This window comes from Pseudonaja textilis, chromosome 2 (genome assembly GCF_049901715.1).
Source record: "Pseudonaja textilis isolate UNSWEBS1 chromosome 2, rPseTex1.2, whole genome shotgun sequence".
Taxonomy (NCBI): domain Eukaryota; kingdom Metazoa; phylum Chordata; class Lepidosauria; order Squamata; family Elapidae; genus Pseudonaja; species Pseudonaja textilis.
Window position 1 is genome coordinate 42,371,513 of NC_141991.1, and position 27,735 is coordinate 42,399,247.

At 38.1% G+C, this 27,735-nt stretch overlaps 1 protein-coding gene across 11 annotated transcripts in view; it reads left to right on the forward strand.

The window, feature by feature from the left end:
* IFT122 (intraflagellar transport 122) overlaps positions 1-27,735 on the forward strand; it is a 66,464-nt gene that overhangs the window by 34,632 nt on the left and 4,097 nt on the right. For all 11 annotated transcript variants that reach the window (XM_087923728.1, XM_087923729.1, XM_087923731.1 and 8 more), the window contains 9 exons: positions 1,838-2,004; positions 4,783-4,954; positions 7,734-7,836; positions 9,759-9,899; positions 10,929-11,026; positions 11,291-11,391; positions 24,235-24,400; positions 26,455-26,566; positions 27,004-27,132. In XM_087923728.1, the coding sequence (XP_087779854.1) occupies positions 1,838-2,004; positions 4,783-4,954; positions 7,734-7,836; positions 9,759-9,899; positions 10,929-11,026; positions 11,291-11,391; positions 24,235-24,400; positions 26,455-26,566; positions 27,004-27,132 (1,189 nt within the window). The remainder of the gene's footprint in view (positions 1-1,837; positions 2,005-4,782; positions 4,955-7,733; positions 7,837-9,758; positions 9,900-10,928; positions 11,027-11,290; positions 11,392-24,234; positions 24,401-26,454; positions 26,567-27,003; positions 27,133-27,735) is intronic.

Below are 27,735 nucleotides of genomic sequence, written 5' to 3' on the forward strand. Positions count from 1 at the left end.
TGTTTGTTATTAGGCCAATTAGTCTTAAGCTGCTGGAGTTGTAAAATCTATCTCTTGAGATATAGTAATTATCAATATATCTAATCAGTGGGATATCCTTTAATCTAGATATAATTCGAGAGGCCACATATGCATGTGACTTTAATTTATTTAACAATATTAATCACATATTTTCAACTCACAAATAATTGGAATCCATGAAAGTGGCATTTCTCTTTATAATTCAGTTACCAAATCCAATTATACAAGTAAATATTGTGTCTCATTTCTTGATTAGCTTCCTGACAAAGAAAGGCAAATGTCCTTTTTAAGTGGACCACTCAGAACATCAGATTCTTCTAAGCCAGGGGTGTCAAACTCACTTTGTCATGGCATCGTCTCATGACATATTGTGACTTGTTCATTTTCACTAAACGGAGCATGGGCATGGCCAGCATGTGACGCATCCAGCCCATGAGGTGTTGTGGTTCGCCGGCAGCAGGTGCAGATGACTGAGGTCTCAGAGAGCGAGGACTCAGATGAGGGGCCTGCATGTGATGCAGGGATGGGGCCAGGACCATCAGGGAATGGAATGCTTCCTTCAGAGATTGTGGAGGCTGGCAGCAGTGATGAAGAGGTCCCCAAGGAGCCTGTGCCCAGTGCTTGTGCGTGCAGGGCTGCTTGAAGGAAAGAGCAGCATGGGCGACTCAGGAGTAAGGCTGCAAGGTAATGGCCCCTCCTTTAAGGGATAAAAGCCAACTGAGAAACCGGAGTTCTTTGCAGGAAGCAAAGAAGTTTTTGCACTCAAGCCTTGTGGACATTTGGAATATCTTGGTTGGTGTTTGGAGACTCTTTGTGTTTGAAATATTTCTTAGTAACTTTGCACAAGCCTTGCACAACCTTGGCAAGGTTCGTTCTTACCAGAGATAATTGATTTGAAACAGCCTTTTAACCATGAAGGAACAGAACTCGCAAAGAATCATTAAAAGGTTTTGCCGTTACTTCTGTTTCGTGTTTGTTTCCTTGGAAAAAGGTTTGGGTCAGAACATGAGGCATGAGTTTAACACCCCCGTTCTAAGCAAAAATAATTTTTTTCCCAAAAACTTTTCTAGAAATACTTGGATTAGAAGTGCTCCATAGGGTCATACATGGTTAAGTCACAAGATTCTCTTCAATGTTTTAGCAAACAGTGCTTCCCATCTCATCCCTGGTTATTTGAGATTTTATCATGTTCTATTTTGAGCTACTACCTTTTGAGAAAAAATATTCCTCCCCACAGTGCAGTACTCTTCAGAACCACTGTTAAAAGAGCTCCAGTAAAACATTACGTTACCCTGAAATTCATGGGTCAGATACAACTTCCAACCTTCCTAGTTTGCTAATTCTTTCCATAAGTTGTGTTGAATATGCTGTTAAGTATGCAACATGTTTTTATTCAGACTCATGATAAATCCATGGAAATATTGTAAGAATGAGCTTTTTAAAGAATAATATCACTAAATCTTAACTTTACTCAGAAAAGTCATATTTGGCAAATTACTGAAAGCAATCAAAAACTGATGCTTCATTTGCATTTTCCTCTCTAGCATCAAAATGAAATTCTGCTTTTCTGCAGATGACTTTTTTTCCTGTCTCAACTTTGAAAGATTCCCCCCTCCACTCCCTTTCCTTGTGATAAAAGTCATGATTAAATCAACAGTAATCAAGTGTTTTTGACATCTCGGCTTTTCTTGTTTGCCCTTTTTAGTATAGTATATTGTAAATTCCGGTTTAACCCCCCACTCCAGTTAAAACTGAATTGCAACTGCTAATTGAGGCAAATGCTTCATTAAGAATGTCATTTCATTTACTTCCTCAGGAATTCCTCGGGTCTGGGGACCCCAAAGATACCAAGATGCTAATCACAAAGCAAGCAGACTGGGCCAAGAACATCAATGAACCAAAAGCAGCAGTAGAGATGTATATGACTGCGGGGGAGCATTTGAAGGCCATAGAAATCAGCGGAGATCAAGGCTGGGTTGATGTGTATGTCTTGCTGCCTTTCTGAGAAATATGCTATTACATTCTCAAGAGAAATGTTGATATTTGTTTCCACTGTTTACTATAGGTAGTCCCTGGCTTATGACCACAATTGAGCCCAACATTTCTGTTGCTAAGTGAAACATTTGTTAAGTGAGTTTTGCCCCAATTTACGATTTTTCTTGCCACAGTTGGCAAATGAATCACTGCAATTGTTAAGTTAGTAACATGGTTGTTAAGTGAATCGGGCTTCTCCATTGACTTTGATTGTCAGGAGGTGGGAAAAGGCAATCGGGTGACCGCAGGACACTGCAACCATTATAAATATGAGTCAATTGCCAGGCATCTGATTTTTGATCGTGTGATCGTAGAAATGCAGCAGCGGTCATAAGTGTGAAAAAGGGTCATAAGCCACTTTTTTTCAGTGCCATTGTAACTCCGAACAGTCACCAAATGAATTATTGTAAGTCAAGGACCACCTGTACTTTATATTGAGAGAGGGGAGAACTATGTGGTAGGGTCTCGTGTTTTAGCCTTTGTGAAAAAGCTCAGAGTCTTTGAATTAGAACTCAGGCAGTTTTATTACATGCAATACAAATTAATAATATAAAACTATTGAAATAACTGCCCCATATCCTGACTTCAGGAAGAGACTTTTCAGATTAAAAAAAATTATTAAAAGGCATGACATTTTGTGAGCTATAACTTATTTCATCAGATGCAATGATGTGGCTCTAGATTGATACAGGAATTACATTTCAATGGCAAGAAGAAGGAAAGGAAGACAAGATGGTTGTGTAGTTGTAAGTTACATGTGAAACAGATTACAAGTATCAATTAGCAAGTGTAAAGCCATTATGCTTGTTGAGATCTTCTGAGACAGCTGAAACCTTTTGATGTACATGAGTTCAGCAATCTCTTGCTCAATTGTGCTATTAAAGCTTTCTTTTTTCTAAAATAGCTACCTTGAGATCTATAATGAAGTGCCCTAGGAGGCTTCAATATTACTTTATTCTTGTTTTGACTCCTGGTATTAATTATTTTGTGCAAAGATTGTTCTGTTTGTCCTAAGTAGAAACCAGAGGGGGTACTGCTGTCAGATAAAGGCACCTCTCATCTTCTGTATGTAGTTGTTGGGGGCTTGTGGCAGCTGTGATAGCTGACCTGGGAAATGCCTTCTGAACATTTTCCTCTCCCTCCCCCAACCTTTTCTTTACTTGAGATTCAATGATGACATTTTCATCAACTATTCATCAAATTCTGTCATGACTTCAACAACTTTTACCTCATCATTAACCTTAGCCTTGAGGTTACAGCAGGGGTGTCAAACTGGCAGGCCTAAGGCCAGATGCATCACACACAGTCCAGCCCACTCCAGCTCCATGAAGTGAAAAAAAAATCGCAATATGTCACGTGACGGCAACATGACACTGTGAGTTTGACACCCATGATCTACAGAATAGGTTCACCTCCTTGATACACTGTAAACCCACATAATAGAACACAAATGTTACAACACAATGTTATACAGGAAACTGCGTATCACAAGGCACATCTCCCTGCTTTCCGTTTCCATCCTGAATATATAATCAGGCTTGTCAGCCACAAAATCAAACTTGCTCTATACTTCAGTTGCTTTGTTCTGATGCAGTTGACAGTCAACTGAGGGAATTAAACCAGAAACTCAGGAAATTGAACTACTCACTCAACTAGATCAGTAGACAAATCAGAAAAGGAACTGGATTCCCAGGGAGGAAAATCTATTAAAAGACACAATAGTAACAGAATACTACTTGTTACCACTACTTTTCATATAACCTACATCTGCATAACCACCTTATTTTCCTTCTCCTCTGCCACTCTGTCTATAGTCCCTCCCTTGCATCTGATGAAATGTTATAGATCAGAAAAACCTATGCCTTTCAATAAAGTGTACTATAGTCTGGAAAAACTGCTGCTAGAATCATCCTGATTGTTGATTATTTTATTTATATAATAAAATAAATAAATGTATATAAATAAAATAAAATACTAAAAAATACTAAAAATAAATACTAAAACCCTGAGGTTTGGCTACCATAGACCATCATAGCTCTCCCTACAAAGGCCTTTATCTTTATGTGATTGAAATGCTTATGATGTCTCTTTCAGAACATTCTTTTGTTTGTTTAGTTATATGCTTCTTTTCCAAAAGCATAAGTTCAGAGTTGCTCTCAGCATTTATACAGCTGGTGCCTAGGACAAGCAAGTAGAACTTTTCAGAAACATCATACAACAGTTGCAATCTTAGAAACAAATTGTACTACTCAAGGTCAGGCATAGTTTCAGTGCATCAGTTATTCAACAGATAAAAATGCTGATTTGCTTAATGTTGATTTCAGAGGCTTCAGAACACATTTCTGAAAATGTGGCACATTTTAACTGTAAGATGTAGGTCTTAAGATTTTAACAAGATTCCATAGAGTTCTTTAAAAAGACTCGGGGGCTTCATTGAGCCTGCAGATTGTGGAATCTAAATAAAAGGTCTCTGCTACAGACATTAGAATGTGAATTTACTTAGTTAAGAGCTTTTGTCCTCCAGCAGTTCCAGGTTTGTGGCTTGGCAAAGAACTGCTGGAGTATAAATGTAAACAACCATTCAGCTGTTTGCTTGCATCTCTGGCAGCATCCTATGTGTTTGTGTATGTATATGTGTTTGCGTATGCGTGCATCTTTATAGTAAGAATTAGGAAGACTTATAGACAATAACGGGGCTAGATTTCTTCTTCTTTTTTAAAAATTAAGATTGATTGATATTGCTCGAAAGCTGGATAAAGCAGAACGAGAACCTTTGACGAAGTGTGCCTATTATTTTAAAAAGTTATTGAACCATGGGTATGCTGCAGAAACCTATATCAAGATTGGTGATCTGAAGGCCTTGACACAGCTTTATGTGGAAACTCAGCAATGGGATGAGGTAAATGCAGCTCACTCTAAGGGAATCATTTATCACTTCTCGGTATTTATGTCTGTGTAGTCTTAAATCTTTATATTGTATGAACAAAATTCCCCTTTCTATTTAAATTGCGCATGCATTTTAATGTGTTTCAATTTGCAGACAGATCCTTCACTGCAGAACCTTTGTTTAGGATTCTGGCCAATCTGCATACTCTCATACAAAATGCTCCATTATGTTCTCATCCTTCTGATTTTCTATTCTATTTTCTCAAGAGATACACAATATTTAACTGAGTTTTTAACATAAATATTTTGGGGATCATGCAACATTAGACCCCTGGCTTTTATGTAAATTAAGCCAATAAGACAGCATTTAAGTACTGAAATAGAATAGCCAACATCCCCTCCCTTTAAATATGAAATGAGGATGTTTCAAGACTCAAGATACTAAACATCCTGGGAGTGAAAGGGGAATCTACTTCCATACATCTTCCTTTAGGTAGAATTAACTAAATGTAGTAAACAACTCCAAGCAATTGTAAGCATCAGGCTAGATAATCTTTTAGAGGTGTGAAGAAGTCATACATTAACATAGTAACCTAATTGTAAATAAATATTTATTGAAGAAAAGATAAGAAAGAGGGCTTGTACTATACTTACAGGGCATGCCAAATAAAAATATTACATTGCTAGACAGTAGAGAAGTGGAAGCAAGGTAACCTGTCATAAAAGTCAATAAAATCCTGTACCAGAAATCTGGTCTACTAAATGTTTATATTGAAGTAAGCTATTCTGATCCCAATAAGGGAGCCAGTTTGATGTAGTAGTTGGAAGCACCAGGCAAGGAACTGGGACCCCATATGTTCTAGTCCTTCCTTATCTGAAAAGTCAGTTGGGTGATCTTGGGCCAGTCACACACACTCAGCCCTAGGAAGCAGGCAGTGTCAAACATCTCTTGCCAAGAAAGCTGCAGAGATTTGTTCTATACCTAGTAAACAAAGACATGGCCACCTTTTTGCCAAAAAGACTTGTGTACAGGTAATTCTTGACTTACAACAGTAATTGGGGCCAGAATTTCCATTGCTAAGCAATGTAGTCATAAAGTCCGAAGACGTGTGACCATATCACTTCGCAACAGCACTTCATGTTCCCATCATTATCGGAGTTCTGACAGTTGTTAGCCAAGGACCCACCTCAATCCAAGCCATTCTGGATTTGGTCTCTCATGGCCTTGAGCCTCTGTAAGGGAAAAGACTGCCGCCTCTTCAACTTCCCTCCCACCAGTCTCCCTCATCTCTGCCTTTTTGATTGCCCTGCGTCCTAGATTGGGAACTTCTTGGTAGTTGCAAGAGCTGCAAGAAGATCCTGAATCACAGTGCAGTGTGCAGTGCCTCAGTTGCCCCAGCATGAAGCTTGAAGCCACATTGTCCTGGGAAACCCCAGCTGCCTCAGCAGTAAGGCCAAAACTACAACCACCCCTGGAATTCTTAGCTGCCCCAGTTCAGTTCCAGCCACACTTGCCCTCATCACCTTGTAATGTCCCAACTGCCCTGCATCCCACTGCCCTTGTTGCCCTTTGCTTTCTTCTTGCTTCTGGGGTTGATGAAGTATACCTGCCCTGGTCCTTTGTGAGGCAGATCCTGGTCACATGATCTGCCTTACCCAGGTTTTATCAGCAAATATCTAGGCCCAATCTTGGGAAGAAAGTCCCAAAGGTGCTTTTTCAGGAGGCACTTGGACGTTCTTGTTTTTTCTTTTGAAGACGTTTCACTTCTCATCCAAGAAGCTTCTTCAGCTCTGACAGGATAGTGGGGAATGGAAGGATTTATATTCCTTGCAGACAGAATTCTTCCTTGCAGGAAGAAAGCTTTCTGGAGCCAGCAGTTCACTGAAAAAGATCAGGGCAAGCAAGCCTCAGCAGTGGGAGCAAGAAGACAGTGAAGGTCAGCTAGGCAGCAGCGGCCATGGAGCGCAGGGGTCCAAAAGTGCAGAGATGGCAGGAGATAGGCAGGTGTGCGAAGTTGAGGTGCCCCTCCAGTCCTAAGTATGGGCAGGCTGCCAAGCTGCCCCAATTTTGATTAAATGACTCTGATGGTGCTATAATGGCCATCACCTCAGGGACCAGTTGTAAGTCCCTACATGTGGTGCCATCATAAATTTGACTAGTCACTGCACAAATGGTTGTAACTCAAGGACTACCTGTATTTGCAAAGAGAAGCTGGCAGGAATGCCCAAAGGAGATGGGAAATAGTCTACCTGTCAGAGGCAGCAAAAAAAATACTAAGCAGAACAAACTGGTCAGAGTCCTCCTTTTTTGTCTGGGCTCCCTTCCTTAGGGAGTGTTTTAGAGAGATTTTGTGTTGTGTTGTTAGTCTGTTGATAAGTCCTCCACTTTACATGGAGAAGATAGCCATTGGATTAGATAAGAATCAGCAATCAAAGAATCAATTCACTATCCGCATACACAATTAAGATCCATTTTGCAATAATGGTGTTTTAAGAACAGATCAACCAGTTGCAAGGGAAATTTGCCATTTGACAATTTCTTTAATTGTGAACGATATAGGTAATCTACCGAGCTGTGACATCAGCATGTTAGATGCCAAGGATGGCTGTTCAGGGTTTGATTAATAAGGTATTATTACTGGCTGTCACTAAGTAGGACAGCATACTTATTTAAATATCTTAATGTCTGCTACAAATAAATCCTGAAATCTGTTAATTTGAAAACAATAATATTCAGTTGCATTTTTAGACTGTAATTATTTTCCTAAGCATGGACTTATTCTGTACTTCAGGCTTTTGCTTTGTGTGAAAAGCACCTTGAATTTAAAGATGATGTCTATGTTCCATATGCTCAGTGGCTGGCAGAAAATGATAGATTTGAAGAAGCTCAAAAAGGTAAAACTATAGTGCTACTGCTACTGTCAATACTACTATTATTAAAGTACTTCCCTGAAATTAAAAACAAGCATAATGTTTATTTGGGAGACATGTTAATATTTAATTTCAATAGAAGAGAATATCTGTAGCTCAGAGTTGACGTGACAGAATCATTTAGGAGAGCTGGGTGGTATAGAAATTTGATAAATGAAATAAAATAAATAAAATGTTTAGTTCTCTGAGCTTGATTGCAGAAGTTTCATTGCCCACCTGAGTAATATAATCAGTGTGAGTAAGTGTGGGGTTTGCTACCAATTTATATAAAAGTAGTTTTCCTGCTAGTTTTGGTGTGTGTGTGGTTTTGTATGTGGTGGTACCTTGCTTAGAATATTGTTTTCTGCCTGATCCCTGCTTTTGTGTGTTGGATGCTGATGGGGATGTGTTCTTGTTTTGTTTCTTTCCTATACTTTTTCGTATCTTTTGAATAGTATGTAAATGTGGTTTATCTCTATGTGTCTTTTGATGATTTATTTAATAGTTTAATTAAAAGACAGAAATCATCTAAAAGCTCTAATTGATATATTAATATTCATGGAGAAGTTTTATTTTAAGTTATTTTAATAAATTAGTTAAGAACAATTTGTTTAAAATAATTTATTACAGTGCTACATTTATGTTTAGAAAAGTGTTTCTATGCATTCAGATAGCTTGGTACCTCTTTTTAAATAAACTAAAGTCAGTGTTTGCTCATACTTTTTGTGATTAAAGGGTATCGTAAATATGAATATTCATATTCTAGCTTATCAAGAGACTAGTGTACTTGGGAATAGCTTTCATATTTTCTGAGGTACATTTCAGAATCCTATTTTATGCACTTTATATAGAGTGGCAATTTCTGTGCAATATACATTGGATGTATTCATTATAAACATGCCATATGAATCTGGAAGGACTTGAGAGCTCTAAGGATTTTAAAATTGCATAGTTTTCCTCTTTTTTAAAAGATATTTTTGTTTTGTTTTTCAGTTTAAGGTACTCTGAGCTTACATCAAAGTTTATTTCTTCTAATTTTGTGTGGAAATGCTGCAATACAGCACTTCACTGCTAATTCATAGCACTGTCATGCTAAGGGGCATGAAAGCAATCCTGCAGCTCATAAAGCTATCTGCATTTGTATGGGATACTGTGACAGAGTTTAAATAGCAAAGGGACTATTATTTTTCTAGCAGTTTGACTATGAATACAAGGCATAATGTTTAAGGGAAAATAAGTCACCTCTAGTGTGTAATGGTGTGCATCCTAAATTCCTGGGTTTATATTGGTAAACGGATCAGACCTAATTTTTTTTTTTTTTGCTGGAAAGCTGGCCTATGAAACATAATCTGCCATTCTGTAATTGCCAGAGACGCCTAATAGATCTAGTATTTTGCTTTTAGTTGTGAAGTCAGTACAGGATAAACTTAAGCGTGTGCCCTTTTTCACATCAAGGTGACTTTAGATTTCACAGATTACCTATAATATTGCTTTGTGAGAAGACATTAATACTGATTTTATTAGCCGCTTGGCTTGAAATATCCAATCGTTGTTGTCCTGGCTTTTACTATTACCGTAATAGCAAGTAAAATTCATACTGATAATCACCCATCATTTGTTTCAGTGATACTTATTGGGAGCCAGGAAGAGAATCTTGCAAATGACTAGAAATTGTGCAGCTTCTTTGCTTGATAGATTATGCATTTAGGAAGTTTGGGGGTACCACAAAACTCACAAGACTTCTGTTTAGAAATATATGTATTAAACTTCCCTGCAGAGTGTAGAAAAACAGAACATAATCCCTTTGGATGCTTTGTTGTTGATGTTTAGATTTGATGCCTTTTCTTAATTTTAGTCAAGCTCATTAGCTTAATCACAGTTTTCTTTATTTTGACTCCCCTTTGTAGCATTCCATAAAGCTGGCAGACAGACTGAAGCTGTTAAAGTGTTGGAACAATTAACTCACAATGCTGTGGTAGAAAGCCGATTCAATGACGCAGGATATTATTACTGGATGTTGTCCATGCAGTGTTTAGATATAGCTCAAGGTAAGGAAAAGCTAGCAAGTTTACTTTATTCACGCATGAAAATAGAATATCTAACATACTCTTGAGGTCTTCAATGAATGTTCTTTGTGAATTGCACGATATAGGACCTCTGGGTGGGGGAGGAGAAGTTGGGAGAGGTTCTTATCAGGGACCAGTATTTAAATGATATGTATTATAATTTTTCTTTTCATATGATGTTGAGAATACATGATCAGCATAGAACCCACTTTCTACTGAAGTTCCTGCTATGCCCCCAGATGTCCTTCCATAGATGACACAAGCTCGTATGAGACATTGTCTTTCCTTATTCATCTCACAGTTTTCTGAAAGAGGCAGTAATAATTCCTGTAGTTTTTATATCGCAAAACTGGGCCTGAGCGAGAAGAAAATAATTTGTCCCTTATCTTTTAACTAACCTGTGGCTGAAGTTTAGTATAGAATTAGTTCCAAGTAAGTTTTTTCCATTATAACATGGTAGATTGAAGCAGAGTGAATGTCTTTCATTATGTGACACTATGCAAACATTTCTTTATTTTGCAAGTACACATAAGATACAGATCAGTCGTCTCTAGCACACTGAGCTGAGATTACAGCTGTTCTTCTGTTCACTTAACTAGAAATATCTCCCTCTGAACTCAGCAGGATTAGCTTCTAAGTAAACATGTCTTCGAGTGTGCTAGAGGATAACAGATAATTTCAAAGAGCTTTTCAAATCCAAATGTTGAGTTGGAAGATGCTGTTCTCTTTGCTTGTAACTTCTGCGGTTTGATTTTCAAGAGCTGGAAGGCAAATGTATTCCATTGTTAGCCATAGTAGCCAGCTATGCTCAAATGATGTTTCAGTGCCATTTGTGCCTGGGTTTTCCTCTTTTAAAGTAGAATATTTCATGCAAAGTTAAGTACAAAAGCTATGGTTGGAGGCACATTTGTTTAGGAGCATTAACACAAGGTTCCTTCAGCATAAGTCTTTCATTATTGGGTTGGCAACTGTTCAGAGGTTTTATGCTGATATTGCCTTTCCCTCCCTCAGACAATGAGGAGCAGAAGACTGAAATGTTAAAGAAGTTTCACCACTTCCAGCACTTGGCAGAACTGTATCATGCCTATCACTTCATCCACAAATGCACTGTAAGATATTTACCACAAATGCACTGTAAGATATTTCAATTCAGTCTTTGACCCACAAACTTTCTTGAGTTAGTTAACTGATGTCATATTTGCTTTTTGAAGCCTGCTGTCATGGGGAGACTGTTGTGGGATTGTCATACAGCTAATTTCTTTTGTGTACTTTATTTATTTATTATTTATCTATTAAGACTCTTACCTTGATATTGCTGCACCTCAGTGTCTCAGATAGAAATCTGGGAATAAACTTTTGTTTTTCCACTGCAGGAAGAACCCTTCAACCACTACTTACCTGAAACACTCTTCAATGTGTCTAGGTTTTTACTTCATAGCCTTACCAAGGAAACTCCTTTGGGAATTTCTAAAGTGTATCCTTTGAAAAGTAAAGGCAAAGGCATATGTCAAACCCAAGACTTATTTGGTGAGTGAAATAAAAGACTCAGTAGTGGATTGTATACGGCATCCTGCAAAAATATAGGGTTATTATATTGTGTGATTATTCTGCGGTTCACAGCCTACAAATCCTTTAATACTATGCTTTATGTTTGATATCATAAAACAGTTCCTGAATAATTTTGAAACACTTATATATCATGAAAACATGCAGCTTAGAAAATATGGTCTTTTAGTTGATAAAATGGGCTTTAGCCCAGGAAAACCTATGCCCCCATAAATATCTTTGATCTGTCATGAGATTTTCAATTGCTTTTGCTGCAGTAGATTAGTATGGCTACTTCTCTGAGCTCCATTATTGGTAAAAATGGGAAGACATGCTGCATCTTCCTTTTAAAATAGCATTATGCTATTTTTAAAAAAGAAAATTACTCATATGAACAGAGTTAATAAAATAACATAATTTATCACTTCCCTCCTTAAAAAAAGGAAAGAAATCTCATGAGCAAAACAACTCCCAAATGCTTTGAACAGATTATTTGAAAGTCTTCTTCTTTGCCTTTTGTTAGATAAATCATGTGTTGACTGATCATATGTTGATGAAAATTGATTGCTGCAAATCAGGTATAGATTTGTCCTTCTAGTATTGTGTAATAGTAATTTTTGGACATCCTTGCTGCATGAAAAATCCATTTATTTTTATGTTGATTGATTCCAAATGCTGGAGGTATAGCCAAGTGGAACATACACTCCCTTAACTAGCAAATCAATTTAAACTTGACTTTTTAATCAATTTAAAGTCGTGTTAACCTTTCTGTGAATTTCAAGCCCAAATGTGACAATAATAGGGCAAGTGTGTGAGTTAATCTTTTAATTTGTAAATTACATTTCCAGCAGCAAGGCGATTGCTTCCAGTCCTTATTAATCACTTTTTGATGTATCCAGTACATAAAATAGACTTATCTGCTATATTCACCACATTTTAAGTTAAATGAAACTCACATTCTTTAAAGCAGTCTTCCTGTAGTTCACAAGTAGAGAGTGTTCACGTTCATTATATAGCATTTTTTTGGAATAAGAGAAAATTGTAATTAGTTCCAGTAATCCCAGTCCCATAAACTATTTTAATAAAACAAATTCCAGTATCTTCCTAATGAAATATAATCCTGATTCTAAAGAATCCACATCCCTCCCGCCCACCACTCCCAGAAGAACAGATAGAGAAAGCAGTAGGTACACAGACAGACCCCACAAGACAAAAGTCCTATGCAATCTCCAGGTTCTCCATTATTTGACAAATCATGCTTACTAAGCCTGCTAAATCTAGTTCTAGAGATTTACCTTCCATACTATGTCAAAAATGTGTGCGTGGTATTGTTTGATTTGTATATATTTGCTAAATTTGTATAATCCCCCATCACATGTAAATGAAAAGTTCATATAAAATTATCGCCTATTGCCACCTCCACACATCCCATTTTTGGCCCATTCCGGACCGCGGGAATCAGAAGAGGCAGAAAATGGGGCGCGTGGAGGCCAAAAATGGGATGCAGAGGCTGAAAATGGGGCACACGGAGGCGTCAATAGGTAATGGCAATCCCTGCAGCCTGAAACAGCTGATTGTCGGGAGGCCGATCCTACAACCAGCTGCTTGTGCTACTCAGGCTGTGCTGAAGCTGACCAGGCTGTTTGCTGTTTGCTGCAAGAAGGCAAATTGCTGGGAAGAGAGGCCGAAGGGTGGTGGCCAGCAGGTGGCCGGGGCTTCGGCAACATTCGCTGTATAAGATGCATAGACATTTCCACCCACTTTTAGGGTGTGTGTGTGTCTTTTACTCCGAAAAATATGGTAATTAGAATAAAAAAAAGAAGCATAATAGAAAGAGGGTGAGAGTAAACATTAACTGTATAGGTGAAACTCGAAAAATTAGAATATTGTGCAAAAGTTCATTTATTTCAGTAATGCAACTTAAAAGGTGAAACTAATATATGAGATAGACTCATCACATGCAAAGCAAGATAGTTCAAGCTGTGATGTGTCATAATTGTGATGATTATGGCTTACAACTCATGAAAACCCCAAATCCATAATCTCAGAAAATTAGAATATTACATGCAATCAATAAAACAAGGATTGTATGTAGAACAATATCAGAGCTCTGAAAAGTATAAGCATGCATATGTACTCAGTACTTGGTTTGGGCCCCTTTTGCAGCAATTATTGCCTCAATACGGCGGGGCATGGAAGCTATCATCCTGTGGCACTGCTGAGGTGTTATGGAAGACCAGGATGCTTCAATAGTGGCCTTCAGCTCTTCTGCATTGTTCGGTTTGATGTCTCTCATCTTTCTCTTGGCAATGCCCCATAGAGTCTCTACGGGGTTCAGGTCAGGTGAGTTTGCTGGCCAATCAAGCACAGTAATCCCACGGTCATTGAACCAGGTGTTGGTGCTTTAGGCAGTGTGGGCAGGTGCCAAGTCCTCCTGGAAAATGAAGTCAGCATCCCCATAAAGCTCATCTGCAGAAGGAAGCATGAAGTGCTCCAAAATCTCCTGGTAGACAGCTGCATTGACCCTGGACTTAATGAAGCATAGTGGACCAACACCAGCAGATGACATGGCTCCCCAAATCAACACAGACTGTGGAAACTTCACACTGGACTTCAAGCATCTTGCAGTGTGTGCCTCCCCATTCTTCCTCCAGACTCTGGGTCCTCTGTTTCCAAATTAGATGCAAAAGTTGCTCTCATCAGAAAAGAGGACTTCGGAGCAACAGACCAGTTCTTTTTTCCTTAGCCCAGGTAAGATGCTTCTGACATTTGTTGTTCAAGAGCGGCTTGACAAGTGGAATATGACATTTGAAGCCCATGTCCAGGATCCATCTGTGTGTGGTGGCTCTTGAGGCACTGACTCCAGCCTCAGTCCACTCCTTGTGAAAGTCCCCAACACTTTTGAATGGCTTTTTCCTGACAATCCTCTCCAGGCTGCGGTCATCCCTGCTGCTTGTGCACCTTTTTCTTCCACCTTTTCCCTTCCACATAACTTTCTATTAATGTGCTTTGATACAGCACTTTGGGAACATCCAACTTCATTTGCAATTACCTTTTGAGGCTTTCCCTCCTTATGGAGGGTGTCAGTGATGGTTTTCTGCACAGCTGTCAGGTCAGCAGTCGTGATTTGTGCTTCCTACTGAACCTGACTGAGAAACTATTTAAAGGCTCAGGAACTCTTTGCAGGTGTTATGGCTTAATTAGCTGATTAGAGTGGGACACTTTGAGCCTAGAATATTGACCCTTTTCACAATATTCTAATTTTCTGAGATTGTGGATTTGGGGTTTTCATGAGCTGTAAGCCATAATCACCTCAATTATGACAAATCACGGCTTGAACTATCTTGCTTTGCATGTAATGAGTCTATCTCATATATTAGGTTCACCTTTTAAGTTGCATTACTGAAATAAATGAACTTTTGCATGATATTCTAATTTTTTGAGTTTCACCTGTATATACTATTATCAATGTATATTACCTATACAACTGTATATACCTACATTTATCTCAAATGGTATAGAGTTTCCTGCTTGAGTAGGGGGATGGACTAGAAGACCTCCAAGGCCCCTTCCAATTTTATTATTCTATATTGGGAAAGAACGAGAATGATGGAAACACAACTGTTGAGGCAAAAGGTAACAGTATCTGGATAGGGAAGAAAATACAGAAAATTCTTTTATGTATTTCATTCACCAGGCACAGTTTCTGTTTATGGGCATCTAATCTGGGACTAATTTTTGTAGACATTTGTACCTCATGCTAATTACTTTTGTTTTAAAAGCTCCTTCTCTTGTTATGAGCCAATTATATGAGAAGGCCCTGCAGCAATCTACAGATAAAGAAAAACTCTTCTCTAGAATAATGGCATGGAACCTGTCTTCAATGTTTCTAACAATTCTGGAGTGTCAAAAGCAACCAGGAGGATTAAGACACATTAATCTTTAATCTTCAAAACACCGTAAGACAGAAGTATTGACATTGAGTAAAATGCTAAGAACACTCTTCGATAATCCAAAGTTGGATTCCCCCCCTAGCAAGGGTTTTGAAAATAGCCACTAAATTGATCCAAATGATAGCATCCAATTCACTGATAGAGTGAAAAGAGAGAGCTAAAAGGAATTTCACATTTAATTCTTAACATAAAAATTGTACTTCAGCTAAGGTTCCCTTTGAGAAAGGAACAAGAAGAAATAAGAACTTTTCAGTGGGTAGAGGCCTAAGGAGCAAAAAATAAAGTAGAATAATAAGACTCTGCAGTGCTGACCTGCATAGTGTGCGACATGTTTGCCTTCCTGTTTGGAAACAATTTAACATACATTTGAAGCAAATACAAGCTTATGGAAAAAGTCTAGGAACTGGAGGAGAGAATAGTTGGTCTTCAGCAGCTGGTGACAAAAGCAAAGGTGTACAGTATCCCTTCAAATTAAAGGAGTTCTACAACCTGCTAGTGAAAGCGGCCTACTTTAAGGATGATAGAATAATCAGCTGTGAAGGGTGAGAATAATAAGCAAGAGATTATTAAAAGCAAGAGATACAGCAACACTCTGTACTAGAAGTTTGAAACAGCTTTTAGGCCCCTATAGATGAAGCATATAGAGGAAAAAGAAGAGACATCACAGAACAGGAGTTAATATGCTGGATTCCTCAAAGACAGAAGATGCAACTACTGTATGCCTTCTAAGAAAAAAAAGCCATTTTGTGAAGTAGTTTATGAATCAATACTACAGAGAACTGAAATAATTGTACACCAAATGGACCTAAAAAACCACTGTCAACTCAGGAAGTGTGCTGTCAGCCAGGGTCAAGGATCAAAGACTTGACAGACCAATTTTGGCATTTTATCAAAACCACCACCAACTTCTTCCCAGTAATACATGTTGGGACAAATGATACTGTGAAGAACAGCTCCAGCATTTCACCAAGGAATGTGACAAGCTCAAAAGCCTGGGATATTTTTATTACACTTTCTGTCTGTGCAAACGAAAAGAAGACTAATGTAAATTAATAACTGGCTATGCAAATGAGATTTGGTTTTGCAGATGTGGTCTACGTTATCTAGATAATGGATTGCTGGCACAAGGAATAGTAAAAGTATATTTAGCCAAAGCATAACAAGTTTGATTAAGGGGTTTTTAAATTAAATCCCATCTCTGAAAGCGTTTCACAGAAAGGCTGAAGTAAGGACTGCAGGTAAAGAGTTGTGCATTGTTAAAAATGGAGTGTTACTGAAATGGGGCCTCTTAAACCACTGAAGAGAAGTTGGGGGAAAAAATGCTCATAAGCTTCATGGCTTTCATTATCTATAGATTAATGCTGAGAATATGGGAAATAATCAAGATAAGATTAAAAGGGAAATGGAAAAGGGAAAATATGATTTAATGGGTGTAACAGAGACCTGGTATAATGCTTCAAGAGTGGAATATATTAACTGAAGGATGAATTGACTGAAAGAGTAGAAAGACAAGAGAGGTTGCCCTTTATGCTAAATATATCCATTCTTGTTCAGAAAGCCAAATGAATGTACTTGGCGATGATATATAGAGAGCATCTGAGCTAAAATTACTGAAGCAAAACAAAAAGAAAAGTAATACTGTTGCTAATGTCTCCTATCACCCATCCAACCAAGCAGAAGATAATAGATGATGTCTTCCAAAACAAAGTGAATCTCTCAAAGAGGCATGAAATTATAGTTAAAAATTATAGTTTTAATTGCCCTGATATTTTTGGAGAGACAAACCTAAGCTCCTCCAGGCATCATCCTTTCAGGAAATTCCTGACTTGCCTTGCTGATGGAAAAGAAAGGAGTATGGTGTATGTATTCTTTACTTCAGAGTAGATTCCAACACATTTTGAGCAATAAACTTTTTGTCAGGGGGAAAGTACTGTAGAAAAGAATCTATAAATAGCAGTCATAAATAAGATCTCCTGGCAGGAGAACTTAATAGGAAAAGGAATAAAAATAGGTTGGGGTTTCTAAAGAAGCAGATATTATAAGCACAGTTCCAGACTGTTCTGATGAGGAAAAATGGACTAGAGCAAAAGTCAGTGTAGCTAACACGAAGAGAGAATCTGAAAATCAAAAAGGACACATAGAGAGGAGAAGGTCATATTCAGTCAAGTACAGACAAGTATTCATGACTGAACTGAAAAAAAAAATCATTCTACCTGCTGCCCAGTGAAGATGGCAACATACAAACTGGTGCCAAAGAGCTATTCAAAATCTCTTTTGGTTCCATCCATTTTATACTAATATAAATGTATGTTTTATCTGGAATTTATAAAGATGGGATGAGGAACCAGGAGTGAATCTTGGGATTGAGAAAAACATAGTTAGGAATACCTCTTTACTTGGAATTTAAAGGCCAGATGAACTGAAGTTGTTAAAAAAAGCACAAATGTAGATACAGATACAGATAATCAGAGTTGGAAGGGACCTTGTAGGTTATCTAGTCCACACCCCCGCCCAAGCGGGAGACCCTACACCATTTCTGACAAATGGCAGTCCAATCTCTTCTTGAAAGTCTCAACTGATGGCGCTCCCACAACTTCGGAGGGCAAGCTGTTCCATTGGTTGATTGTTCTCACTGTCAGAAAGTTTCTCCTTGTTTCCTGTTTAAATCTCTCCTTGTTCAGTTTCCATCCATTATTCCTTGTCTGGCCTACAGGAGCTTTAGAAAATAGCTTGACCCCTTCCTCCCTGTGGCAGCCCCTCAGATATTGGAAGACCGCTATCATGTCTCCCCTGGTCCTTCTCTTTACTAGACTAGCCAAGCCCAGTTCCTGTAACCACTGTATGTTTTAGTTCCTGTCGTTCGTTGTATGTTTTAGCCTCCAGTCCCCTAATCATCCTGGTTGCTCTTCTCTGTACTTTTTCTAGAGTCTCAACATCTTTTTTATAATGTGGTGACCAAAACTGGATGCAGTACTCTAGGTGTGGTCTTACTAAGGCTTTATAGAGTGGTATTAGTGCCTCATTTGATCTTGATTGTATCCCTCTGTTAATACAGTTTAGGATTGCATTGGCTTTTTTGGCTGCTGCTGCACACTGCTGTCATATATATAGCTGGTTGTCCACTAAGACTCCAAGATCCCTCTCACAGTTACTGCTATTGAGCCTGGTTTCACCCAGTTTATATTGTACTTTTGGTTTTTCTTGCCTAAATGTAGGTCTTTTCTCTATATTGAATTTCATTTTATTAGATATGGCCCAGTGTTCTAGTCTGTCAAGATTCATCTGGATCTTGAGCCTATCTTCTTGGGTGTTAGCTATTCCTGCCAGCTTAGTATCATCTGCAAATTTGTTAAGTTCCCCTTCTATTCCCTCATCTAAGTCGTTAATGAAGATATTGAAGAGTACTAGGCCTAAGACGGAACCTTGTGGCACCCCACTGCTTACTTCCCTCCATGTAGACTTAGACCCATAAAGGACTACTCGTTGAGTACGGTTTTCCAGCCAGTTGCGAATCCATCTAGTGGTGGTGCTATCTGTTCCATTTTTTTCTAGCTTACTAAGAAGTAGGTTGTGGTCTACTTTGTCAAATGCCTTGCTGAAATCTAAATATATTATGTCCACAGTATTTTGCTGGTCTACTAATTTAGTCACTGTGTTGAAGAATGAAATAAAATTGGTTTGGCACGATCTGTTTTTAACAAACCCATGCTGAGTGCTAGTTATTACTTTACTTGTTTCTAGATGTTGGCAGATCTGTTTTTTTATTATCTTTTCCAGTATCTTCCCAGGTATTGATGTTAGGCTGATTGGTCGATAGTTTCCTGGGTCTGTTTTTTTTCCCTTTTTTGAAGATGGAACCACATCTGCTCTTTTCCAGTCCTCTGGTAGTTCCCTGGTGCTCCAGGATTTTTGAAAGATATGGTGCAGTGATTCTGAGATGATCTCTGCCAGCTCCTTTAAAACTCTGGGATGTAATCTATCAGGCCCCGGTGATTTGTTTTTATCAAGATCAGACAGGTGTTCTCTTCCTATTTTTTTGCTTATTTTAACTTTTATTTCTGGTCTGTCTTTTACAGTTATGTTTTTGGTGGGTTGAGCTATAGTTTCTTTTTGCGTGAAGACAGAGGCAAAGAATGAGTTAAGCAGTTCTTTCTATCTGTTGCCTGTTACTTCCTTGCCATCTTCTCTCTTTAGTGGACCGACTGTTTCCTTGATTTTTTTCTTCTTATTTATATGTTGGAAGAAACTTTTTTATATGTATTTTGGGGGTGTATTTACAGAATTATGATTTTCAAATTACAGTAAGTTCGTCTACTTTATTCTGCTAGAATCAGGCTGGATTTTGAGCGTTATGTACTTTTGTGAGCAGCTCTCTTAGCAGGATTCATAAAAAGTGGAATAGATTCAGAGAAGAGCAGTGAGGATAAATAGATGACCAAAAAGTATGTCTAATAGAGGAAGATTGAATGTTCTGGATGTATTTTGTACCGAGAAAAGATGACTGACTCGAGATATGATAGCACTCTGATAGGAAGATGCCACATAGAAGCTTAAACCTATTCTCTTTCAGAATGCAAGATACAGAATTAATTATGAGACATTTAAGTCAGTGCCAGCTCTTAGTAACTATGTCCCCAACCTGATTCATCAGGTCTTCCAACAGTTGATCTATCACTTGTCAGGCCCCTGTTGGAATCTGATTCTGAGAGAGAGGTGAAACAGTTGACGGAGTGGGAGTGTGGCTCCGGTGGCTGTGGAGGAAACTGGAGAAGGGCACAGTCCAGCTGGGCATTCAGAGGAAGACCCAGGCCCACCCCCTCTTCATCCTAGGGCACGCAGGGAGGAATGGATAAAGGAGCAAAGAGTTATGTAACTGCCCATCTTATACACCATAACTCTTGGTGGCGTACAGTGTGTCCAAAATACAACAATATGAGACTGGTTGTTTAACTTTTCAGTTAATTCATTTGATGATTCATTTGTTTGCTTTCTAGTATTCTCAGAAATTGTCATCAGCCTTGCAAAGTAGTCCAGATAGGAAGCATGATCAATTCTACTTTATAATAATAGAAGAAACTTGCAAGTTTCAAAATATATTTCTCCCCTGTCACTTTTACAGCTAAAGAAATTAAGGACGGTTCCATTTGAGATGGTTGCTAAACCCACATTCTTTTTGCAGTCTAAGCTGCCTCTCGTCTGACGATTACCTTGGTTGTGTGGCTGGGGTGGGATTCAAATTTCTTAGCAACCAGTTCTATGGGTGTGGCCTAATTTGTGGGTGTAGCTTGGTCATGTGACTGGGTGGGCATGGCTTGCTGACTGGGCATGGCTTGGTGGTCACATGACTGGCTGGGCGTGGCTTGTATGTAAATATTGTAAATATTTATGTATATATTTAATTTTTTATTTTAAAAAAGAGCAACTTCACTCAGAGATCTATCTTTCTGCAATCTGCTACCTGAGTGCACTGAAAAATAGAAGCTTCAGTCCTAAGGAAGGTTCAGCTCTGCTTTTAGATTAGCTAGAAAGCAAAAAATCCAATGATTTCCTGCTTTCTAGATAATCTAAATCTCCAGTGCAGCTTATAGTCGGAACAGTCAGAAGGAAAAAAAAGAAAAATACTAACTTACTAAAAATTAGGTGAAGGCACAACGCAGGCAAGTTGGATGGCGTGCATGCCAAGTAAGAAGTGAGTGGGTGGGGAGGGGCCAGCCAGTGGCGCAATTTGCCAGTTCTCTGAACTGCACAGAATCATAGCAACTGGTTCTATAAAACTGGTCCGACCAGGTAGAATCCCACCCCTGTTGTGTGATGCTTTCCCCTTTTCTCCCAAGGTCATTTGCATGTATCATCCTCAACACCAAATTTCAAAAACTCTAGAGCAGAGGATAGAAGGTTGAATATTAGAGAATTCATCTAATTACAGTTTAAACAGTATTGTAGAAGCAAATATTCAATGAAGAGGGGCATTTTAAAGAAGAATCTAAATACACACCTCTGGGTTGTTTTAATTTGAATTTCTGGAGTAAACTGGATCAGTGACATAAATGTCCTTTCAGTAACGTGATTCTAAATTATAAAAGCCTAAATTATTCCCCCTACTTCCATATTCTGAATTAACCCCTAGTTTTAAAATGGAGTTGATCCATAATGTAAACTTTCATGTTAAATGTTAATGATTAAAATTATATCTGTGACCCAATGCTTTTCATCTTGCAGGAATGAAAATTGATCTGAGAACAAGGAGCTCAATACTTTCAGGTTTTTAGTGGTGTTGCATAATAGCATTCAATTTGAGCCTGAAGAGGAGTTCAATTCAGAGGTTTCTCATTCCAACCAATAATCAAAGCTAAAATAAATATCTCATAATAAATCTGAAAGAGTAGAAAATTAAATCTACTTTTCCCAGCAGGTTGCCAATAGAATGAAAATGGCCCAGCCAGACAATGTTATTTAATATCCTATAAATGTGTTGAAATCAAATGAAGAAATAAAGAAAGACCTATCAAAATTTTAATCAACATTTAAGTTAACTTCATCCGGATAACATTTATCTTAGTCCCAACATATCAAAGAATATCAAGCCATCCATCTTTATCTTCTTTCCTATCAAAATTGGTGACATTCAAATTTATATGTTGAAAAAGATTCCTAGTTTTCCATGAGGGACTATATATTTAATATATAGTCAGTCAGTCATTCAGTATCTACCTACCTACCTACCAACCTATCTCTGGCATTTCCAGTATAGCTTAAAAAGATTCCAATCTCATAGAAAATGATTTGTCTGTTTGGACCGAGGATAATGAACATTATAGTTATTACATAAGACAGTCTAGATCAGGGGTGTCAAACTAGCTGCCTGCAGGCCGGATGTGTCATGCACAGGCCAGGCCCCTCCCAGCTCTGTGAATGGGAAAAACCTCACGAAACATCACATAACGGCAATGTGACACCACAAGTTTGATACCCATGGTCTACATAGACCAAGGATCTAAGGAAGTTACATCTCCTTAGATGTAATGTAACAATTCTTTTCAGAATGGCCTTCCAGATAATTTGGTTTCAACATGTGTAGGTTGATACATCTAAATGCCCTCTGGATAGCGATATAGATTGATTATATGCCATTAAGCAGTGTCTGCTCACTGTCTACACAGGTAGACCTGTTGCTGGACGATCAGTTCCCAACCTGACTCTTCAGGTGTAATCGACTGTCTCTTTGCTACGGCTTGTCATTTTTCTTCTTTCTTCCATCTTTTCAGCCTTACTGACCTCTCAAGAGAGTGGAGTCTTTGTGTCCAGATGATGTCAATTTGATCATTTGTCCTTAAGTGTTCTGCTGCTAGCATTTTCTTTGTTCATGGTATTCTCAAGAATGATGTTTGGAGAAGTTCAAAAGCATTACTCATTCACTTCCACTTCTTCAAAGTGTGTTTTTTGCTTCTATAGATTTTCCCAGGTAAAATAATTTCCTTGTAGGTATAAACACATTCTGGCAACTGAATATCATTTCCAAGGTTTATCATTTCTACTGTACCAATTGCTAATCTGCAGATCATTGATTCCTTTATAGTTGATTTTCAGTCCTAAAAAAGCAGAAACTATCCATCACTATCCATAAATTTCTCCTTAATTTCAGGTTGCTTCTCTCCTTGATTAGTTTCCATCCATTGTTTCTTGCCTTGCCTTCTGGTGCTTTGGAAAATAAGTTGACCTTCCTCTCCTTTGTGGCAAAGTCAAAGTCAAAGACTACCTGTGCTTTAGGCAGCTGTTCTTTCAAAGCTGGCTTGGAACAGAGCTGATTTTCTTTTTAATAGCTTGATTTGGCCTCCTGCACAGTAGTCTCTTCTCATCACTAAAATGATCACCTGCCTCCAGCATTTTCCTATATCATAGCTGTCTGGGAAGTGCCTTTTTGCTTTAGCTGGGCAACTGGGATGACCTTCACACTTCAGGTGACTCTTCTGGGGGATGCGCTCTTGAAATATACTCTTGATTTTCTTCGATCATTCTTCCCCAAAACAACCCTCCTTCTCATCCAGTCACAATGAGTCAGCATAGCAGGATTTAGGCATAAAAGCAGGTTATAAATAAATAATAATAAATAGGAAATTGAATCTAGGATAGTCTTTATCAGGCTTAAGCTAAAGTGTAAATGATCTACTGTATATCAATGTATCTGGTGAAGAGGCCAGTGAAGATTGCAAATAATAACTTGGTCTTTTGGGACTGAGATTAGGAGAAATGTAAGAGTGATACTTGATAATTTGCCCCTACTACTTTCCTTCCTAAGATTAGGTGAAAGATTTAAAATCCAATTAAGAAAGCTCAATTTAACCCCATGAAGCTGAATTTATATGATCATATTTATCTCAACAGCACATTTATCCTCTTGATGATTGTCTGGTCACCTGTCAATTGAACATAGCATGTTCGTTTTACACTGCACATTGGAGCATGCATTTGAAAAGCAGGGCTGCCTGTTTGCTGCTTTTTGCAAGTAATGTTTTCAGCAGCAAGACAGAGGCCCTTTTGTCCCCAGAAACATACGGTATTTCAAAAGAAAAAAACCATTGTCTTTTCTGCACAGATATTGCTAAGCCTGACTTTAAATAAGAGAGTTCATTTCTGAATTGTTCCGTTTCCTTTGTTCATTCAAAAAGTATTCAAGCAGTTGTTTTGTATTTTGTTTGTGTAAACAACCTACAAATCGAGGCTTTGGTTATGCTTTAGTGCACGACTCCCCTGACTGAAAGCAATAATGTGGTTTTCTCCTGCTTGCCATATGTATGTTTTGTTCCTTAATTTGATTACAGCAATACGCTATTTGCTCTGGCAAAGCAGAGCAAAGCTCTGGGTGCCTATAAATTGGCTCGTCATGCCTACGACAAGTTGCAGGGACTACAGATCCCAGCCAGATTTCAAAAATCTGTTGAACTGGGAAGCTTGACGATCCGATCCAAGCCTTTCCATGACAGCGAAGTAAGTCCTCTTCTTATTGCAACTGTGCTTTAATATCTGATGTGACCCAAGGGACTATGTTGGCACCTGGCATAAAATCTGAGAAAACTCCTTTGTGAAACCTCCTCACAAAAAGTTCAGAACTTTGTTACCTTCGTCATTTTTTTAAAAGCATACCTTCCTTTTTTTTGAGTAGTTGTCCTTGTCTTCTAAAATTCTGCCTAAAGGGGCTGGCAAGTCAAAGTAAGTGGGATATTATAAATGCTTAACCTTAAATGAACAGGACAAAATTCATTCCATCTGGACACCTGAAATAATATCAACACGATTCCAAGGGCCTAAAGGACTTCAAAGTTGCTTGAGGTAATCGTGCAGTCTAAAACAAGTTTAAATTAATGAATCAAAGGTCTCATTTCATTGGGCCTCTGAGCCAAACTCTCCCATGCTTTACTAACCTTTGTTCACTCTTTCTGACAAATGAATATATTACATTTGATGCTACAGGGATTGGAAACAGAATATGCAAATACCTCAGACAGTCCTGTTCTAAAAGATGATGGAAAGTTGATGGTCCCAATTTCCCATTTTTATGACTAGGTCTGTCCTGATGTAATTACACTGCTGTAAAAGAAAAGTAGGAAGAATGTAGTGTTTATTTGTATTTGCTTTATACTCTGCCTTTCAGCTCTAGGGAGCACTCAATTTTTGTTTAACAAAAATTAAACAAAAACAGAATACAAAAAGTTAAAATGGAATGATTAAAGTTAACAGTAACATTTAACACTAAAGCCATTTTACAGTTGAGAAGGTGCACTTTTACAATTTTGTAGGCATAGAGAGAGTGAGGCCAAGTGCAATTCCTTAGGTGGGTATATCCATTGACTCAGAACAACTTCTTCAACAACAACTTCAATTTCTCCTTGAGTCCTAAAATGTTGAACCTTGGCCACAGAGGCATTTTCAAGAAAGTCTCTTCTGCTGAATTTAACAATTGAACTGGTTCGTAATAAGACAATCAGTTATTTAAACATTTGGGCCCTAAACCATTTAGTTCTTTAAAGCTTAGTACCTACCATTTAAATGGTGCCTTTGTAAGCAAGTTGGCTGCCAACATAAGGAAGACTAGGTACTACAACTACTACAGGCCTAGCCAGAGACATCTAAGAATCAATAGACTTCTCCAATCTATAAACCTCACTACTTTGTTGTAGTGTAACCTTATGTCCTATTTACCAGCAACACCTCTGTCTTATCTGGATTTATTTTCAGCTTGTTATCTCTCATCTCTTCCCTTAGCTGTGCTGATTATCGGTACAGTTTTGAATCTAGTTCAAAGTGCTGCCTTTAAATTGTAAAGCTCTACACTGGTTGGCTCAGAATGCCTTAAAGACTAACTTTTCCAAATAAAATGTCTTTCAACTATTCATGTATGAAGGGAAAGGATTCTTTCTGTCTCATCCCTACAATAATTCAAGGGCATAAGCATAGGTAGCATCTCTTGTGGTGGAAAAGCTAAACTAATTGTGGCTCAAACAGCTTGGGGCTGATGTAGCAAGAGGATGAATTATTGGTCTGCTGTGTTTTTCACAATTCTGTTCGCTCAGAAAATCCTTGTATGTAATGTGACAAATAAGAAATGTGCACATTTCTAAGGGTGTATTTGTAGTTGCTGTCTGGATCTGGAAAACTCTTCTAGAGGTCCTCAGAATGTAAGACTTGTCATGCTTTATAGAATCCAAATAACACACTTGTAATTTTAAAAGTCATTTTTAAAGCAACAGGTAAGTGTTGCTCTAGGTCCTTCTTCCATTTTGTAAGTTTTGATGTGCTGGTTCATCCAAACAGATAGTGACTTAATTGTATATTTATTTCTATATGTCTTGACTGATTGCTTCCTAGAGGTCTTGCATTACTAGCCAGTATTGGAAAGCACTTTAGACTGGCATCAAAGAAATGGGATAAATGGCTGGAAGCCAAGGAATGTTTGAAGACTAGCCATTTACCATTCCTTGGGTCTTAATTCAGATGTTTAAATTATTGTGGCTGTGACTTTGCCTCTCTGTGTTTCTTTGCAGGAGCTTGTGCCTTTATGTTACAGGTGCTCCACCCACAACCCCTTACTGAACAACCTGGGGAATGTCTGCATTAATTGCAGGCAACCTTTTGTCTTTGCTGCTTCCTCTTATGGTGCGTTGGGATATTACGTTTTCTCTACAACATTACATCTCTACATTTTTTTCAGAGAGACTCCCAGTTTAATGCCTGGCAACCCTTACCTTCCCATTTAGTACTGCTTGTAATAATATTCACAGAAACAAGTCTATTGCTGTATTGGTTAATCTGATTACATCTTAATGGTGCTCTTTAAAGACTTGTTATCTTATCAGAGCCAAGCTGCCTTTTGCAAAATTTATCCAGAAACCGGAACTAGAGTGGCCTTTGGTACCCTATACATGAGAGAAGTGTATGGATGATATTAAAATAATTGGATTGTGTTTTGTTTCCATTTTGCGTGTGTAAGTGTATGTGCAGAAGTGTTTATCTCTAGAACAGATGTCATGGGCTTTGCAGCTGTTCTGAGAATTAACCGTTCCCCTCTTTTTTTCCACCCGCGACCATTTCAGATGTCTTGCATCTGGTTGAATTCTACTTAGAAGATGGAATAACTGATGAAGAAGCTGTTGCTCTGATTGATCTAGAAGTACCCAGACTAAACAAAATAGGCAGTGAATGGCAAGAGCAGATGAGTAATGGTATCCTTCCTATCAGTTACTTAGGAAAAGCATGTTATTCTGGCAAATAATTAGTATTGCTATATTTTTTTTAGTAAACATATAAAAATGTTAAGGTCAACAATTATTTGAGAACAGTTTGTTTTTAAAAGCTCCATTCTGCAGCCTAGGAATACCAGCTTGGATTTACTTTGAGATTCAGCATTGGTGGTAATTGTACAGTTCTGATTGTTATAGGTTAAGTCCTGCATTCTCTGTTGATGTTTGCCTGCATTATAAAGGCATGGAGCCAAAGAGGTAGAGATCTGATTTTAGAGGACATTGTGTAACTATAAAAAAAAATGCTAGGGTGAAAAGAAAGAAAATATAGTAATCTTCTATAGTAACATTATAGGATTTTTTGGATTTTTTTTTTTTCAGAAGAAGTCATGAAGCATTGGGTTTTTTCCAGTGCTAGAACTGGGAACTGAATTTTCCTCATTCACAAAATACAAAATGTTAGCTGCCAATCATTCTAGCTACCTTCTCTCTTACAGAAGACCCACTTATTTGCTAACCTTTGTCTTTCATCCACAGATGTTCATATTTCTAAACAAATCACTGTATCAGGAATTATGAAAATAA